Here is an 18,441-nt window from a genome sequence, read left to right on the forward strand (position 1 = left end):
TGGCTCTCATCTGTGTCTGCCTATGTCAAATATTGCTGTAGTAGCTGCTTTTTCAATTATACCAAATTCCAAAGCTAAATGTTAAAGCAAAAGAATCCAAATATTCAATGTAAAGCAGAAAAAAAAAAGTAAGAACACTAAATATAAAATAAAATTGTATTAACAGAGAAAATACAAATAGAAAATACTTGGCTACATAAACTAATAATATGTCCATCTTGCTTTCTGCAGACAGACTAGCTTTGCCTTGTGTGTGCTTTGACCTGGCTGGACCTTACTGTATTAGTGCTAAAGCAAATAACCTATTGGAGGGGCTGGTTTTCTTGGCATTAGGTATTATACCAGAATTACGCAAAGTGAAGTCTGTCTTCTACCATAGCCTTTCTGTGCCGTTTTAAGCAAATCAGTTAGCTCACCCATGATCTAACTTATAAATAATTTTCATTATCTTTGTGAAAGCTACATGTCTAACTGTCCTTTGGGAGATGGTTCATCTCTCCTGTTCTGCAAAACGATCGTGAAAGGACCCCCCTCATTCACAGGAGAGCATAAGTAGAACCAACAACACATCACCTTGAGGCTTAGCCATGTGCTGGATGTGGAGAAGTCTCCAGTTCTCCTGTTGGTAGGATTTCTTAGCTGATGTGCAATGCCAAGCAAATGTAGCTATACTACATTTCGAAAGTCAGTTCAGGCCAGCGGCAGCCTTGGTGCTTTCATGCAAGGATGAGGCTGGGCTGGTAACTGCTGACTGCAGGCTGAAAGCCCTGGGGGCACAATGCAGAAACAGATGATCTGGCTTTGCAGGAATTTGTACACCTGCAGAAGCTGAAACAGTTTCTTTATGTTCACTTATCCACTCAACCTCAGCCCCAACACCCCAGATAAAGGGAACCCATCTGCAGACTAAATGTCCCTAATAATTGCACTAATGGTGGACATATATGCACCCCAAAAGGACTCCGAGACCTTGTATATCTTCAAATTACGTAGGACTAGGGTTTGCCCACATTCCTTCATGGTGCCCTCAGTCAAATGACCATACTGAATTTTCATCTGCTAGGCTTCCAGTATTCCTCATTGATATGAGTATAGACAAGCAGGGTATAAACGAAATCTCTGGCAAGGCTTTATAAAAGACACAACCTTTTTGTTGAGAAATATCAATCTGAGTAAGACTGACTGTTTAGTGAGAACATGCTTCTCCCTACACTTCATGTGGGAACATTTTGTTTCCTTATATTCAAGATATTTTTATTGGATTTCATTGCTCTTGTGTTTCTTTTAACAAAAATGATACATCCAAAATGCAATTCAACCTCACAAAACTAGTGTTTCATTAAAAACCTGATAATTTTACTTACTTTTTTTTTTCTTTTTTTTCTTTCTTCCAGCCCAGCAGTGAAAGAAAATATTTGAAAATTCAGAACTACCCAAAGGATGGGAATTTTGGTTTTGACAAACAGTGCTGCTTACCAAGCACACATTTCACATATTCTGAGTGCTCTGATTGCTTCCAGACCATGTTCTAGGAAGTTCAGAAAGTTCCATACTGGGCAGCTTTTAGGACAAATTCTATCAGTTCATTATTTACACTTGTGTTGGTCATTCTCAACCACCAATGAACTTCCCTACTGTTTTATTAGAAGGACTGAATCCACATGAACCCAGAGCTCTGGCCTTTCTCACGATCTGCTACAAGGCCAATCTAAAAGAGCTTTCTGAGTCAGCTCATGTGCAGGGAAGCAATGCAAGGACCTTTGCACAACACATAAGGCATATGTGTATTTTCCCATACTAATCTCCACTCATCCTAGCCACCAACCAAGTATTAGGTGTGACAGAAGATGTCTTGTCAGACCTGCATGAATATGATAGATCATTCCGCTTTCTTGTCTTTCCTCTTTTTTCAGCAGTCAACGGGATAATTTAATTGTCAGAAAGTGATTATGGTCCCTACATATTTCCAAAATAAAGAAGTTGATGAACAACATAGCTAATAACTAAATTATTATTTTGGGTTGAACTTTGAAAAAAATTATAAATAATTTCCAATTATATAACAGTCTGTGTCAAAAAATGTTAGCAAAAAAAATCAAGGAGTCAGTGCCAGAAAATGAAGTCCTGCCTGTTAGATGACAACAGGGGTTAATTAAGTACAGCAGCACTTCCCTTAGCTGAAAGGCCTGAGAAATGGGTGTGATGACAGAGACCTTGACAGTTACCAAATGCTCACCTCAGTCCCATTTCTGAGATTTTGGGACATGACAGCAGAGTCTGACATAAAAAGGAAATCTTCCTAAGGAGAAAAATATATTACAATAACATGTTAAAACCAGCTTGTTTATCCTGGTTGATCTTTCTGAAATCTTTAAAACTAATTGTATCATTAAGAATAGAATGGTACTCTTTTTTATTGGGTACTTTTTCTGAATTGCCTTTCAATTGGATGATAGGCTTATATGAAATTCAGCTTCAGTCCAACCCCTCAAAACTATCATCCTTACTTCACACTGCTTTGTGGCCTCTTGACAAGGCATAGCTCTCTTAACCAAGAACATTCTTCACCAGGCAGACTGTTTCCCTCAGTTTTCCTTCTCTTGCATGTATATGAATACATGAGCTCTTGAGCTTTGAATTGAATTTTAGCAGTCATGAAGAGGCCAAATGATAGCTCTTCAGTCTTTTAATATCTGCATAGTTTTTAGTCAACTGTGCTTGGGACTGCCAGTTCGAGGCACTTGAAATTTCAGCTTCTTCAAAGAGATCTCTTCTTTGCAGGCCAACCTTGGACAATGAGCTCATTCCATATTGTACACCAACTAACCTTCAAGACCAAATACATGCTGGTCTTGGGTCTTACTGAAACTGGAAGCAGCAAGTGAAAGGCTGGGTATCACAGGAATCTGAACTATTCAGTATGTCAACATTATTTGAAGAGCTATGTGTGCGTCATGTTCTTGTTTGCAAGCTAATTAGATTACTTGTTTTGAAAGATGGATTAATGGATTAATCACAGGGTGTGGTGGATGTTTTTCTTAATTTTCTGAGACCAATTTAATACTAAGGTTTTTAATTTTTATATGTATAATTCATTTCAGAACTGAAGAACACAGGAAGTAGAAATGTGAAAATTATAACTGTGTTAAAAAATGGAAATGATAATCACTGACGTCTTTGGTACAGCAAGATTTCTTTTATGTTATCTGAAACTGTAGATAGTACCAGCAACTGTGGAAAGAGGGAATGATATCAGAGCTTTCTAGTTAATAAATCAGAGCAGAATGGAAAAGGGTGTGGTTTCAAATGTGAAAAATGCCAGACGGGTTTCTGGTTTGCAAAACTGAAACCAGGGGTGGTTCCCATCCTGATATCCTCTCATACTGCAGCATTTAAGAAAAATCTACTATTTTTTTCATTATTCAGATTATTAAATTTTGGGAAACTCTTAATATCACAAAATGCACTGACACAAATTTATTGACTCAAAGGCAGAAGGCAGCATGGACTGGGATCTCGCCCTGGATTCTGCACAGAGGAAGACACTCATTTCTGACCAATTCAGCAGCTGCACCAAGTTGGGTATCTGTATGTGCATATGCATTTTCACTTAATTCCTGTTCTAGACAACTGCCCACCTAATGGGCCAAATTATCCTTTTCTTGGTCACCAAGCCCATCGAGCATTACATGGTGGGGTCCTGGCACTTGTCACACAAGAAGGGAAAGTGTCTTAAAGTTAAGTAATGCCAAAGTGTGTGATTCTGGGCAAGACAATTTGCATGAACCATGAACCATCTGGTCTTCGATCATTTTGAAAATGAGAGGTGGAGCCAGATTTTCAAAGAAAGATATTCACCTCAGTGAGTAAAAGCAGAGATAAATGTCCAGGCACAGCTATAAAGTGTCCCAGACACTTTTAAAAAGTTCCAGTAAAATTTCCACCCTATCAATAGGAGTTAGGCAGCTGATACTTATTAAAAACCCACAAATCAAACACCTTTGTAAATGTGGTCTTTGTTTCCTGATCCCTTCTCTTTTCACCTTCAGCTGTACAAACAGTTGGTGTAAAGATACAGGATGTGCATTTCCTTCCCCAATAACCTCCTTTTGGTTCTCCTTTACTAAAACTGAGGAAATGACAGAGATCAAAGTACAGATTGCAAAATCTGCATTATGAGTAAAGGGGACATTATACAGACCAAAAGTACCAAATAAAGTCTCCCTGAGACAGGGCAGAGTCCCTATATATGTTGATTAGAAAAATAATACTTTTTCTTGAATGTTGACTGAGTTAAACAGAAGTTAGCAGACAAAACCTACCAAAAGAACGAGTCCTGATCATGTTTTAGAGCTTGACTATACCGGTGTCTGCAAGAGAATAAGAGTAGGTTTGACCATGGTGAACGAATGCTACCAATAATGCATACCATTATAAGGCATGTATTTAGAAATGTATCACAATTTCTCTACACATCTGCATAGTTTGAATACAATAAAATAGAAGAGGAGCTGTCACAGTCACTCAGCAGCTTCAAAAATCTCCTAGTCATGTTTTAGTATGCTTTATGGAGCATTCACTCCAGTGTTGCTGAGATTGATTGCATCAGCTGAAAAACAAAATAGTCATTATTTTATGCTTTTGGATGTCTGAAGAAGAAAAATATCAATTTTAGGTTTTTGCCAAGTACAGCGATGCATTTCAAAGCTCTGTTAATGCTGTACGCTCCCACCTGAGAGGCCAGACAGCTGAATTTTTTATTTCTTTGGCTTTTTGTGCATTAGCTGATGTATCACAGTGCTATAATATGACATGTGGCCAAAAGGTTTATCACATAGTGTTCAAAGGATGCAAATCAACATTGTCCCTTAGAACAGTATCTACTGCTTTAACCGTATAGTGTGCAGAAAAGGTGGTGGAAAGGATTTGCAGGAAGGGGCAGGGAAGGAGGGCTCTGTTGCCAGCCTCCGCACCCTTATAGGCCAGGTTGCATGGTGGAAGCCCACCTGCTCACTCCTCCCCTCCCCCTCCTCACAGCCACCTCCTCCCAGATCGATGCACCCATTCCTGCGTCCCTCCCCATACCCTGTTCCTCCCAATTTGCAACTCCCAGCCCGTGTCCCCAGCACTGAGCTGCCCATAGCTCTGCACAGCATGGGAACAGACATCCTCCCCAGATCAAAGGGAAGCTCCTAGTCGGTGCTGTGACTTGCACTGGGAATAGGCATTTCCCCAGGTAATGATAACAGGAAGTGCTCTGGGTGCCCAGGTCATTCAGGTCCTTAGTTTTTCAGTGATGTCCTCAGAGAGCTTATTTGCATTTCCAACATTACATTACTCTTCATTTAAGACAGTAATTCATCCTTATAGGAAAATTTGGGCTGGAAGGAGCTGGGAGGTTATCTGGTGCAACCCCAGTTAATGAACATGAAGAGAACAGTCAGGTCCAGCGTCTCCTGGCTGTTGCACAAACGCTGTGCTGGCAGAGGCTGCTCATCAGGGCGAAATAGAAGGAAGAGCAGTGAGTCAGAGAAGACTCTCCCCTCCTCCTTCCAGCCTAGGATTCCCTAGCCAGGGAATGAGTGTTGCTGCACAACTTGCAAAAAATTTCTCTCATGACCAGGAGGAAGCCTGCAAGAACTGTGACCATATTATTTTCCCTTGCTTTACCTTTATCAAGTGCTTAAGATATGTCCAACCTCTTTTGTCTCCTCGAGTCCATCTGAGCTGATTCTCAGTGGTTTCTTCACGGAGCTGAAGATTTCAGCAATAAATAGTTTGAAGGCATTTTTTGGTTTTGAGGTCTGGAGCCTCACCCTCTGCAGCCAAGACTCAGCACACTCCTCCCTAACACCTTTTGGGCTAAAATGAGAAAGCCATTAGGATGCTTCAGTGATAAACTGAGAAAAAATAAAATAAAATAAAATGAGCTTTTTAAGAAAAACCTCAATCCTAAATGCTACTGAATGCTCACTATAACATTCAAATATGTGATTCTTTCTGTTGGGCATAGAAACACTAACTACAGGTTTCTGTTCAGAAATGAAGCAATAAAAAGTTGGATGATTCTCTGTCAGCTCCATTGTAACAGGTTTGGAAAGAGCTTCATTATTGTATATGTGGAGATCAAGAGCAGCTTTCCATCAGCATAACTGCAGAGTACAGTCTGTAATTTTTTTTAGTTTCAGTTTAAAAAAGAAAATACAAAATTGGGAAAAAAAGGTTTTACTTCAGCAACCCATTTACTTTCTCAGATGTTTGTAGATTTAAATAGTTTTATAAGAATTAGAATTTATTATGATTCATAATGTACAGTTTTAGCACAGCTTCACAGTAGAAGGATGTGAAATTGCTATTGTGAGATCAGTTAAGGAGCCCAGTTAAATTGCTGGTATAAAAGTGAAACTTAGAGTAGATGTCTACTAATGTATAACATATAAGAAGGAAGAATATTCAAGCTATCTAATGACTTTAAATCAAACTAAGGGGCTTTAAAGCTTCCTTCTTCAATAGAAATCAATTGCTTTGGATTTTAAAACAAGAGTCTTGAAAAAGTTGGAAGGAAAAATCCCTGATAAAACCTAACCAAGGAAATGCCTTTGATATTGAAACAGGTATTTTCCAGGGTTTTGATATAATAGGCTTCATAGCAGTTTTGGTCCTGATCCTATTTGGACACATATTGGAGCAAATAAATGAGTTGGTGTTTCCTTTCCCACCTGAAAGGAACCTATTACCCCACCAGAGCATGCAATCATTCTCATCATACATCCAGCAACTGTGTGGGTGTTGAAATAAAGGTCAGAATTTTTTTGCTTAGCCTTTGTTTATTTGCTTGCACCCACTGATGAAAATTGACAGCCAAGAAGAGCTCAGGTAAAGCAGACACATATACTGCTGCAGAAAAATGCTGCTCTATGCAAGATCACGTTTCCACACTTAAAGGAGGTTATTGAAGCCTTTGGACTTGTACCAGGTCTTGTTGGACTAATGGCACAGCAGGAACTGTACAAGCACCTTGTGTTCCAATGCAGCAGCCTGGATCCATGAGAGAGCAGTAAAAACCATTTGCCACCAGTGCTTTTCTCAGCAGACTTCCCTCCTACCTTTAAAGAGAAACAAAGTTGGGAAAAAAAAGTCTTGCTAGTCTTGCTGCTTTGAGCGAAGGCATTTTTATAAAGTATTCTTTTTCAACATCAGTAAAATTCAAGATTACTCTTTGTTGAAAGGTACTGGGATGATGGAAAGCTTTTTTCTGGTTTGATAATGGGGTGTATTTTTCACCCTTTACTCTCTTAACTCTTTAAATAGCTTTTATTAGCATAATCTATCCTCTTTATCTTGCATCCCACACACAGACAAAAATATCCCATAGAGAATAGCATTCATATAGATTTATTAGTTATTATGAATTTTACTACTGCATTTCATACATTTAAAAATTTTAATCATGCAATTCCATCTTAGAAAAGATGTTGCATACTTGTTTAGTGAATAGTACCTTACCTCCAAGAAAGCTCATGAGCAAAATCATAATTCAGCTGTCAGGTATATGAAATAATTTAACCTGTAGTTAATATATTAAGGCCCTTAGTGAGGGTGTAGTATGAGAAAAAATAAGGCTTAGCATACTGCATGATCACCACCTGGAAGTCAGGCCCCACCAGAAGAGACGGTGTGATGTACTTAGAGTTTGAATTGCATTTCACACCCTTCATACAAAAGCAGTCAGGCACCCAAGCAGCTGTGTCTGGAAGACTGTCCACTTTGTCCATATGATCTGAAATTATAGTCAGAGCTGCCAGTACAAAGTGAAACTCCATTAAAAAGAGCCTGGTTTATTCCCACATAATAAATGCAATTTTTTACATTTCACAAACTAGTCTTCAGCTTGTCTGAACGGTCTCTCTTTTATGACTAGCTCAGACATTTACTGGGAATGCTCATTTCTTTGGCATTTAGTTGGAAACTACAGCTCATGATCACATCAGTTGCTAATACCCCAAACAGCATGTTTTTATGCATCTTGTTTACATAGATTTTTTTAATATCATTGCTGTTCATTAGGTTTTATATACTATGATTAACACCCCTTCTCCTCAACAATTAAGTAATTTGTCAGATGATAGACATTACTGTACAGGACCACCATACACTGAAAAATTAAGCTCACTTCAACAGAAGCAAGTATCTCTGCACTAATTATCACCAGTGATAGTTATGCATAATAAAAAGCTTTCTAGAAAGATAATGAGGCAGATTTTGCTTTCAATAACACTACCATAAATGCGTAATAATTCCAGCACATCTGCAATGTGGTTCTTCCAGATTTACATAACCATAGCTGGACTGCGTTTATCCAGTAGGACAGATTTCTTGTCACTACCTGGATCCAGAACTGCTGCACTCAGCAGTGTAGCTGACTTCATGCTTGGGGACACAATCTTTCACCAGTGAGGTGGTTTTCTGTTTGTTTGTTTGGGTTTTTTATGCGGACCATTGTATCTAATAAATGATTTTTATTTTTTTTATTTTTTTTATTTTTTAGTAAGTGTTCCATATTTTTTACCTCCTCAGACAAGAATCACTAAAGGAGCAGAGACACTTCTGGTAGTTAAGAAATCCCATTTCAGGGAGCTGAGCTCATCACCATTTCTGCTCCTAAACTGTGGAACTGGGAGAAAGTATTTATTGGGGCCAGTCACTGTTAAAATAGATGTGGTGAAATTTTGCTTCCCATTATTTAGATTATCAATTTTAAAAAATTATCTGTTTCTATGTGGATTTTTTTTCTTTTCTCTTTTTGATAGTTAAAATTCCACTGAAATATAAGCTGAAGCCACTCTCCAACTTTTAAAATACTTCACAAAGCAATTTCCTGAGCGTTACCACAGACTAAGGATGAAGAATCAGCACAGATTTTCATTTTTATAGTCTTTGATATAAGTCTTCACAAGACACCACTAAGAAAAGAACTGGAATTATGGGTTACAGTGGAAAGCTAAAGAGCAGTGATGCTAGTCAAATCTGCTTGTTTCAGCAACCACTGCTCAGCAGCAGGTATGACTGTCTCATGCAAATCACTAGTCCTGAGTTTCAGTGGCCTATGTGAGATAAGATGAACCCAATTTTAATCACTGTTTCCCTCCTCTGCAGTAGAAATTGGTGCTGTGACACACGATACTAGCTGCTGGACATTGGCTACTATAATAAAAGTTAATTTGCAGGATGGTAGGGGCTATGTTAATTTTCAGCGTGGCAAAATGCTAACAGTTGACCCAACCTTGAGCCACTGTTGTTTCATCAACAAACTGAAAAAGGAAGTCAGTCATGAGTCATATAAAATTCTGTAGATGATAGAGAATTATTTAGATTAGTCACAGCCACAGGAGTCTGGAGGAATATTAATGTAATGTAAGCACATGAAGCAAAGCAGCACAGTGGCAACTAAAATTCTTTGTAGCTAAAAAGAAGAGATTAAAGCATTTACCTGAAAAGAAAGTATGATTTATACACAGTGGAATAGCTTCATTAAGGCACTGAAAGAAACTTCCATGGCCTCCCCACTTCCTCTTCCTCCCTACTACAGCTTGCTCGCTAGGAGGCCCTGCAAGAACTGCAGTTGATTTAGGTTAAATTTCTGTGATATCAGGTAGATAAGGGATTCAAATGCAAGCCTCTGATATTTCACTTGAATACCCTAGCAGTAAGCCCTTGGACTTTGAATTACGTTTTTATGCAAGAAAACAAAGAGCATGTGGAGCAGCTACATTATGAAGGGCTGCAGTGGCCACTGCGGTGTCCTGGATAGAGCCTGGTCCATCGAGAAAGGTCTCACTGAGCCCCTAAGGGGCCATGAACAGAAGACTGATTATCAAACTCTTGGATCCCTTTCAGAAGACTAGCTGGGTATCACATCATACAGGACATGTCATGGTTTGTGACCAGGCACCTAATTTGGAGTCCAAAAATCGAAGTGAGATGGAGCTGCTCTCAGGTTTTGGGCTCACTTCAAATCCCAGGTCTACTTTGGTATCCCACCTCAAGATACTCCTATAAAAGTCAAAGACCCTGGGACATAAGGAGTAACGTTCCTCAAAGATGTCACCAGAGATTATACCCCACAGTGATGCTGTTAAAATATTGCTATCCTCTACTGTTAAAAACAGTGTTTCAATAGAATTTTGACTTCTGAAATGGGCTTGTGTTTTTTTTAAGTCATGGTCAGAAAGCTGTAACAAATGCAGCTGGGGTCTCTCAAGTGATAGTGCCAGGTATGAAAAAATATTCAGAGGGACACTCCAGGCTACTGCTCTAAGCAGCATGGCCAAAATTCACAGCCCAAGGGAAGGAACATGGGCAGCATTCATGGGTAATGTTCCCTGTCTGCCCCCGGGAGGATGGATTTGCCCCATTTCTGTTTGAAGGCTGGTTATCAAAGAAGAGTTTTGATTTGGGAAAAACACTCAAAACCTTCAATTTTCTGTTGCAGAGTGCACTTGTTCATCTGCAATAAGTGATCCATTAATTGAAACAAGAAGGGTTGTTGAAATGAAGAACCAGAAATGGAATCGTAGAAAGACTATGGCAAGCACAGCCAACTGCTTTAATTGAAAATCCAGCAGTGAGAGAAAAATCAGTAAGAAAACCAAATTTTGACTAGTTTTCCCATCATGTTTCCTCTTTGAAATGAGGATAAAGCACATACCTGAAGTTTTCTAACTGAAACCAAATATCATTTGAAGCAAATGGCCCACTGCCCACACACAAGCTCTGCAGATACTGGAACATCAAACAGGAGACCCAGCAGCACACAATCAGCTTAACTAAGCAACCCTTTGAGAGCAATCCTTTAGGGAGAGCCAACTGAGCCACAAAAACTGCTGGGGATGAACGACATCAATACAATTTACTGGCTTTCTTCAAATAAAGACCTTAGCGTAAGGAAATTATTTAAGAGACAACTAAACTCTGTTAGAGTCACAATCAGTAAATAATAGGTTCCATTACACATATTGTCGTATACAACTAACTCAGGATAATTAACAGAAGCATTAGACAGGACAAGCTCTCTTTTTTTTTTTTTTTTTCCCAAAAACATTTTATTAACATTACTTATGAATTCATATGTAGTCAATATTGTAGGTGAAATTAATTGAAATTCAGACATGGCTCAAATACAAAACATAAAAGAAAGTGCAATAATATAACCATAGGCATAATCTACCATAAGAAATACAATAGTGCCTCAAAAGAGGTATTACATGAGCTTTGCAGAAGCTTCTGCTTTTCTGCTTTAACAACCACCACATAAACACAAATACCAAGAACCTCAGCAGATGTAAGCAGTGTAGCTCCATTCAAACCAATAAAAGCATACTGATTTATGCCATATGAGGAGCTGGAGTGTACCTTAGCAGAAATTTCAAATGTCTTGAAAAAGTAATGGTTACATTTTCATTTTAATACTCAAGTATCTTACTCATTGCCTTTGTCAGAGTGTTTATCAAAGTATCCATATTCCAAATTTTCTTTTGTGGGATGAGCCAGATTTAAGTTTATACTTCTTTTACTGTTATGAAGACTTCTGAAAGCTTCGAATATGAACACAACTGTAAAAGACAGTCTACTTAAATGACAGTGCCAAAGTATGTAAAATGGCAGGGCAAGACACCTCTTTTGAAAGGTCCCTTTTCTTCAGCAAGCAGAGGATGCCCAAAAAATCCATGGTAGAGATATAGCTTTGTACTCTCCTTAGTTATACTAAGAGAAAATTGCTTTTTCAAATCTTAATTGATTTGTAACAGCTGAAATATTCTCCCAAGGCAGTAGTAACATTCCCCCATAAAAACATGGAAATCTAAATACCTGGCTTTGACAATGTATTACTGCAAAGACAACAGAGCAGAAGAACCAAACTTAGGTTCATTCTTCTTCTATTAAATGCAGTTCTTTATAAAAGGTTGGAAATAAAAAGTAGTTCTGAAAGACAGAACTATGTCAGTGTATAAAACTGTGTGGGAACTGTTTTACAAAAGAAGAAAACGGAACCAAAATAAGTTGTTTCAAACATACAAAGTGCACATCAGCTTTAAGGCTTTGGATTGTATGTCTGAGGTTTCCTTATCAGTTTTCTCATCATTTTTCTGCGAAATGCATTCATTGGCTTGTTGATTCCTGGTTTCTGAGTCCCTGCTAATGAAACAAAGGAAGAAGTTAAGGAAACAGTATGACAAAACTGTTACTACTCTTTATTGTTTGGCTTTTTTGGTGTGTTTTGATCTGCTTTGTTTTGTTTTCACATTATAATGTTTAAGCAGTTAATCCAATAATAATAAACACATCAGAAACTGTAAAAATGTGTTCTGGACTTCATATTCTTAAATACTGTAAGGTCTCCAATATGTCCAGCTTTGGCATTGGAGTCCTACTTCGCTGCTCTTTTCCTGAGCAAGCATTAAAGCCTTTTCTAGCTGTCCTGCAGTGACAGCAGAATGGAAGTAAACCCATTGTTCTATCTGAGGGAAAACAGAACAAGCAAAAACACCTATTACTACATCTCTCTGAACAACACTGAGGCAAACTCTAAAATATAAACAGTGCTTGTGAGACATGAAAAGGTAAAATGACTTGTGTTTCTGCACAGAACTGGGCTGCAGAGTGGCCCAAGACAGTCAGGGTTATCTCCAGAAATGCTGATGAAGGCTGCATGAAATGTGTGAGTGCTGTTTAGAAAACAAATTATTTGCAGACCCATCTGAAAATGTTTTGTCTTTATGCTACCATTTTACCTGCACACAGAGCTCCAGTGGCCATTCCCCAATCCTTTCACTGTCACCCTGATGTATTTATTTTATTTTCCAATTTAAACTTCTTTAATGAAATGAATCAGAAATCTTTTCACTTCAAAATCTATAGACCAATTCAAACAACACTTGCACAGGGAAGGTCAACCAAACTCAACTCAAGATTCCAAAGGTAACAGGAAAGATTCTGGGGAGGTCATTATGGGAGCAGGAGAGGAGTGGCTTAAGTTGCCTTAAAAATGTGATTAATCTTGCTCTACACTCCCAGGCTCCAGAAATTAATATGTATAGCACAACATTAATTAGTCCTTATTATGCCCTTAACTATGGCCCTTGGTTGTCCCAAGCCTCAATGATTTGAGAAATCTACAAGTTAGTGAAAAGCTTATAACCAAACCCTTACATTTGGCTATCTGTTGCTCTAGTTATGAAACAGATAGCGTTTCCTTACTTCTTTTTTTCCACCAAAGGAATGAGAAAGGGAGAAGCTCCAGGTGGATCTGGTTGGGTGTGTGCAGGGGCAGGGCACGGAGATGCTGGAGAGGCAGTTTCCTTCCTCCTCTCTCTTTGCAAACCTGGGCTGAAGCCAGCCCTACCATTTCCCAGGTAGTAATAGATGCAAATTAGATAATCACAAGCATCTCAGATCGACAATTTAGCATGCTATTAAAGACTCCCTTACAATACTAGAATGGCAGATACAGACTCAGATTTGTCACCCACAGAAATATTACTGCCATGACTAACTTACAGACATTTTTACTTCTGAGGACTGTGCTTGGGGTCCAGCCTTGCCTCAGCCCTCAATATCCACCAAGAACTGAAGAATTATCTTCTGACTTAAGCCTTCTGTCTACACATCTTAAATACTGAAGTGCTTGCAACTTGTGCGTATCTCATGTTCAAAGCAGACCTACTTTACGGCTTCCCCCCACCCACCACAAAGTCAATGTAGATGCTAGAAATAACCTTTTTTTTTTTTTTTCCATGAGTATCAATTTTTAAAGTATTGTGCTGTGTCTGCTTCCAGAGTGCTCTGGGGATCAACACACAATTTTGTTTTTCTCTCACTGATTTACATATCAAGTGAATTAAACTACACTATTAAAACTTGCAATAGTTGGTATGAATGTAGGACTGCAGGTAAAAGCACAACAGTTTTGACTTAGAAGCACAGCCAGTAGAGGATTTGAATAAAACCGTTAAGAAAAATCAATTATTGTTCTCAACCCTTCCTGCCATAGCCGCAGAAACAGTTGACTTGGCACAACTGATGAGGCAGAAATCTTTAGTAATGGGAGAGGGAAATGGGAACAGGCAGCAGGGAACCAAGGCAGGATGATGAAAATTCAAAGGAAAAAAAAAAAAGTAAATAGATTTCTCAACTTCCCACTTTAAAATACCTGGAAGAAAATGAGACCTTAACGAATGTTCATGCTCATACTGAAACATCTAAAGACTGTTTCGTTGTGGGCTCTAGTAAGTTAATTAGTCTTTTTGTGTGCCCTTCTCTACATTTCATTCAGAAGGAAATGGTGTAACCACCTTGTACCACACCGTTCTTGTCAGAAGGATTTAGTGCTGAATCTCAGTTTTGCCTGCCTTTGAGAACACTGAGTCTAAAATACTAAAAGCATACACTTGTAACAAGACAAGGTGAGGATTTGGATTGCTTTACCTCCTTGTGATTGACAAAATACAAAACAGTCTTACCCTTTCTGCAGACATTGTAGCAGTCCTTTTCAGTAACAAAGTTATTGGCATTTCCACCACAGCCGGTGTATTTGAACTCCTTGCATGATTTAGAACTGCTGTCATAGTAATATCGAGGCACAGAAGAAGAACACAATCCTTCATCTTTTGGGCTATAGCACAGCAAGGGGCCAGCTTGAAAGAAGAAGGGAAAAAAAAAAAAAAAGACAGAGAGATAAATGACATAAATGTAATCTCTGTGCCTGGCTTCTTAAAATTTATCCTGCAACAAAGTTTTTGGCTAAACAGTTCCTGTTCCCATTGAAGTGTCATGACAGTTACCAATGAAATTTGAGATTTACTACATCTTATTCCCACAAGATATGAATTTGAGAAAGTAACAGACAGTCCCAGAAAACAGGATTACTACCCCACAAGTTAAATTCATCAGCTTTCCCCATTTGTGGTGCCACACATACAATAGCCAAAATATTTACCTACTCTGGCCAAAAGTCTTTTTCCATATGTATAGGAATAGAACAATAATTTCAGTGGAACTACCTCTGTAGAGGGAAAAAGCACTATTTTGTTTATCCTTGCTGTGATTTTTGCCAGTAAAGCCTGCCCATTTGCAGCAAAAAGGCAAAACTGACAATTTGTCATCAGCCAAAAAAAACGTCTCATCAGTCACTAATAAAGCTTAGGCAGTGACAGCATTCTGGTAGATCTCTCTTCTTCAAAGATCCTGTCTTGCACTGGCTATTAACCTGGTGTTTATGACAACACTTAACTATAGTCACCTGCTCATAACTACCTCTCTTTAAAGCTCATACAGAGAGACAGTGAAAAATCATATCAGGCAAAAAACTTATCAGAAGTTGAGCTGATGAGTGCCAGAAGTCCAAGCCACCTAACATTATCTCTCAAGCCTAAGTTTTAGAAAGGCACTTCTTCATATTAAAGTAACACTGCCCTGAACATGACTGCCAAATGTCTCATACATCTTCTTCAACACAGATCTCCAACCTTATTTCCCTTTAGATTACACATGTACAGGTCTTTAGAAGTTAAGAGATTGGCTGGATGTAGATTTGGGCATATTTAAGGTCCCAATATTAAACTAACACAGCGTTGTACACTTTCAGCAACAGACAGCTGAGACAAATGACACATGAAAGTCTGTAGACAATATAAACCTCTGCTTCCCAGAAGTCTTCAAAAATGCCATTGTATGAGTATCCAGAGGAAAATATCAAATAAAGTATCATCTTCATATTGCTTTCACACCATCTATTTTATTAAAAATTTGCGACAGCCATTACTTTTCTCTGGCAGGCAGTGGTCCACACAAGACTGCAAATCTCTGAAGTTGTTGCCATTTCCATAACAGCCACCGTAGATGAACTCCTCACACCTCATTGAGCTCAAGTTAAAGGCGTATCTTTTTAGATGACTCCTGCATGGTCCTCCATCAGCCTCCATCCGGCATAATTTGGGCACTTCTGCAACAAAAATAATTTTACCCTCTGTAAAATCAACCCTTTGTGCTCCCTGTACTGAGCAACATGGTACTGTAGGCAAAACACTATGACTCCGATTGCAGGCAAGTCCCAGCTTGTCCCACTACTTGCACTCTTTAATAAAGTGAGATAAGCTTTGCAAGAGGAATCCAATGCATTAATTAGCAACCAGTTATAATATTAAATTAAATATAAAATATTAATAGTTAAATTCTGCATGTCACCTCTGAGACAACACACTCCAGTTTCTCTGCATAAAATTGATATCAGCAAGACAGCTGCTACAATCAGGAGGGACAGACGGGGCATGCTGCAAGCTGTACACCCTCCCTGGTGCTCCCACAGGACCCCTCCAGCCCCCGACCACCCGGACGCACTCCGCGGAACTGTGCCCTGTAGTGTCGGCCCCAGGGGCTGAGGAGGCCAGTGAGGCCGGTCCCCGGACTCACTCTTGATGGTCCAGCAGCTCTTCTCGCAGTCGTCGAGGGTGAGGAAGTTGTTGGCGTTGCCGTGGCAGCCCCCGTAGGTGAATTCCTGGCAGGTCTGCGTGTACCTGTCGTAGTACCAGCGTGGCACCAGGGCGCGGCAGGGGCCGTCGTCGGGGGGCAGCAGGCAGGCGCGCTGTTTCTCTGCGGGAGACACCAGCGACCGGGACTGAGGCCACTTCGGCGGCGGAGGCGGCCCCGGCCCCGGCCCCGCGTAGCCGCCCGCGGGGTCCCAGTCCTACCTGTGAGGGTGCGCGGGGCCAGGGCCGCGCAGGCCAGCGGCAGCAGCAGCGCGGGCAGCGGGAGGTGACGGCCGGCAGCCATGTCGCGGGGGCGGCGAGCAGGCGAGAGGGTGGCAGCAGTGTCCCGGGAGCGAGCGGCGCTGTCCGGCCCGACGGCAGCGCTTTATATGCGCCGAGACGGCTTCCCCGGGCCGCCTCCCTCCTTGCGCATGTGGTGGGAGGGGAAGGTCTGATTCAGCGGGGCAGCAGGTCCCCGCTGACCCGGCCGTCACCGGGGCGCGGCAGCCTGCGCGCCTGCCTGAGCCCCAGCGCCGGGGGCCGCAGGTCGACAGCCGCCCCGCGGCCGTCGGGGGGCCCATGGCCGGGGGAAGCAGTTGGGGCTAGTGGGGGAGCCGCCGGGGCTGGCTCGCTGTCGGGCTGCACCACCAACGGGGGAGAAATCTCCGTCGCGGGACTACGGGGAGCTGGCAGAGGTCCACGGCTGCACCGTCCCGTTTCCCCCGCCCCCCAGCACATTGCGGGATGATGCTCAAGGGACATTTCCTGTTAATCACGGCGAAATCCGTGACGGGTCACTTAGCGAAAGCCCTCTTCCCCCTCGCCCCTTGGCGGCCGCTCCTCGTGTGGAGGCTCCGGGCAGAGGGCGGCAGGACGCTGAAGATCAAGCACGGGAGCCTCGGGCAGGTCCAGGCATAGCCCGCTTAGCCAGTGCCACTTGAGATAACACCAACCAGCCCGCGTTACTCGTTTAATACCATTGTGTATAACGCCAAAGAACTTGAGAAAACCGAGGTACGGCCAGCAGGCTTGCACTCCTGGGAAGTCAGAGGGGCTGAATGGATGAAACCTCTGGCTAGTTCAGAGAGAAGGTTTTCAGGAACTCTCATGACTTGGCTTATTCTGTAGATTTTAGCCCCACCAGGCAATCCAGCGTGATCTGGGGTAGGAAAGGGTGAACAGCAAACAGCATACTTTCCCTCTGTAATCCATTCGAGCCATTACATTAATTAGTCTTTACTCCAGATTTAATATAGTAACAGAGATAAGAGTCGCTGCAAATTAGGCGTGCTTTCTATAGATAACAATAAGCTAATCTGATCTCCTTTTCTTCTCCACTCCCTTTACAGCAACCCTGTTGGACCTCAGTCCTTCAGGCATCTGCTGCCCTCGATGGGGTTGCAATACAGGGCCCTGGAATTTTGTGCCCTGCAGGAAAGAAGCCACAACCCATACCATCTGTAAGGAAGAGGAACTTCATAGCACTCTGATTAATTCAAAAACTGACTTCCCCTCTGTGGCTTCTGTGCTTGCTGTATCTCATTGAGGATTATAACCTAGTTTTCTGACATTATTTTATTTTTTGTAAAGGCAAGAAAGAGGAGTAAATTCAACCCCTAGCCCACCTAGGTGGCTTCTGGACTGATACCAATGGAACCCCTCTCCCTCCTTTCTCAGCACTGCTCCTTTTTTCAGAATCTCCGATTTCCGAAGGGTAAATACATGCTTTAGTGATTAAAAACAAACAAACAAACAAAATCCATGACAAAAACAAGCAAAACTGATAACATTTGAGATATGGGGACACATGAGACACATCTGCTATGTTTTGGAGTCTTGTAGCTACAACTGTTCCACTCTTAGTAACAGGTGTCCTTCTTTTCATGTTTTTGGAGGTTGTTTGGTTTGGTTTGGGTTT

At 40.9% G+C, this 18,441-nt stretch overlaps 1 protein-coding gene across 2 annotated transcripts; it reads right to left on the minus strand.

Moving 5' to 3' along the window:
* Positions 1–10,571: 10,571 nt before the first annotated feature.
* On the minus strand, positions 10,572–16,953 carry TFPI2 (tissue factor pathway inhibitor 2). 2 transcript variants are annotated; one of them, XM_065051082.1, is made up of 5 exons: positions 16,746–16,953; positions 16,468–16,647; positions 15,821–16,000; positions 14,520–14,693; positions 10,572–12,192 (listed from the first exon to the last, which is right to left on the minus strand). In XM_065051082.1, the coding sequence occupies exons 1-5, from the start codon at positions 16,825–16,827 to the stop codon at positions 12,092–12,094; spliced, it is 717 nt and encodes a 238-aa protein (XP_064907154.1). In that variant the 5' UTR covers positions 16,828–16,953; the 3' UTR covers positions 10,572–12,091. The 2 variants fall into 2 exon arrangements, with proteins under 2 accessions (XP_064907154.1, XP_064907153.1); XM_065051081.1 differs by having other exon boundaries at positions 10,572–12,195.
* Positions 16,954–18,441: the final 1,488 nt, after the last annotated feature.

Source organism: Columba livia, chromosome 2 (genome assembly GCF_036013475.1).
Source record: "Columba livia isolate bColLiv1 breed racing homer chromosome 2, bColLiv1.pat.W.v2, whole genome shotgun sequence".
NCBI classification, from domain to species: domain Eukaryota; kingdom Metazoa; phylum Chordata; class Aves; order Columbiformes; family Columbidae; genus Columba; species Columba livia.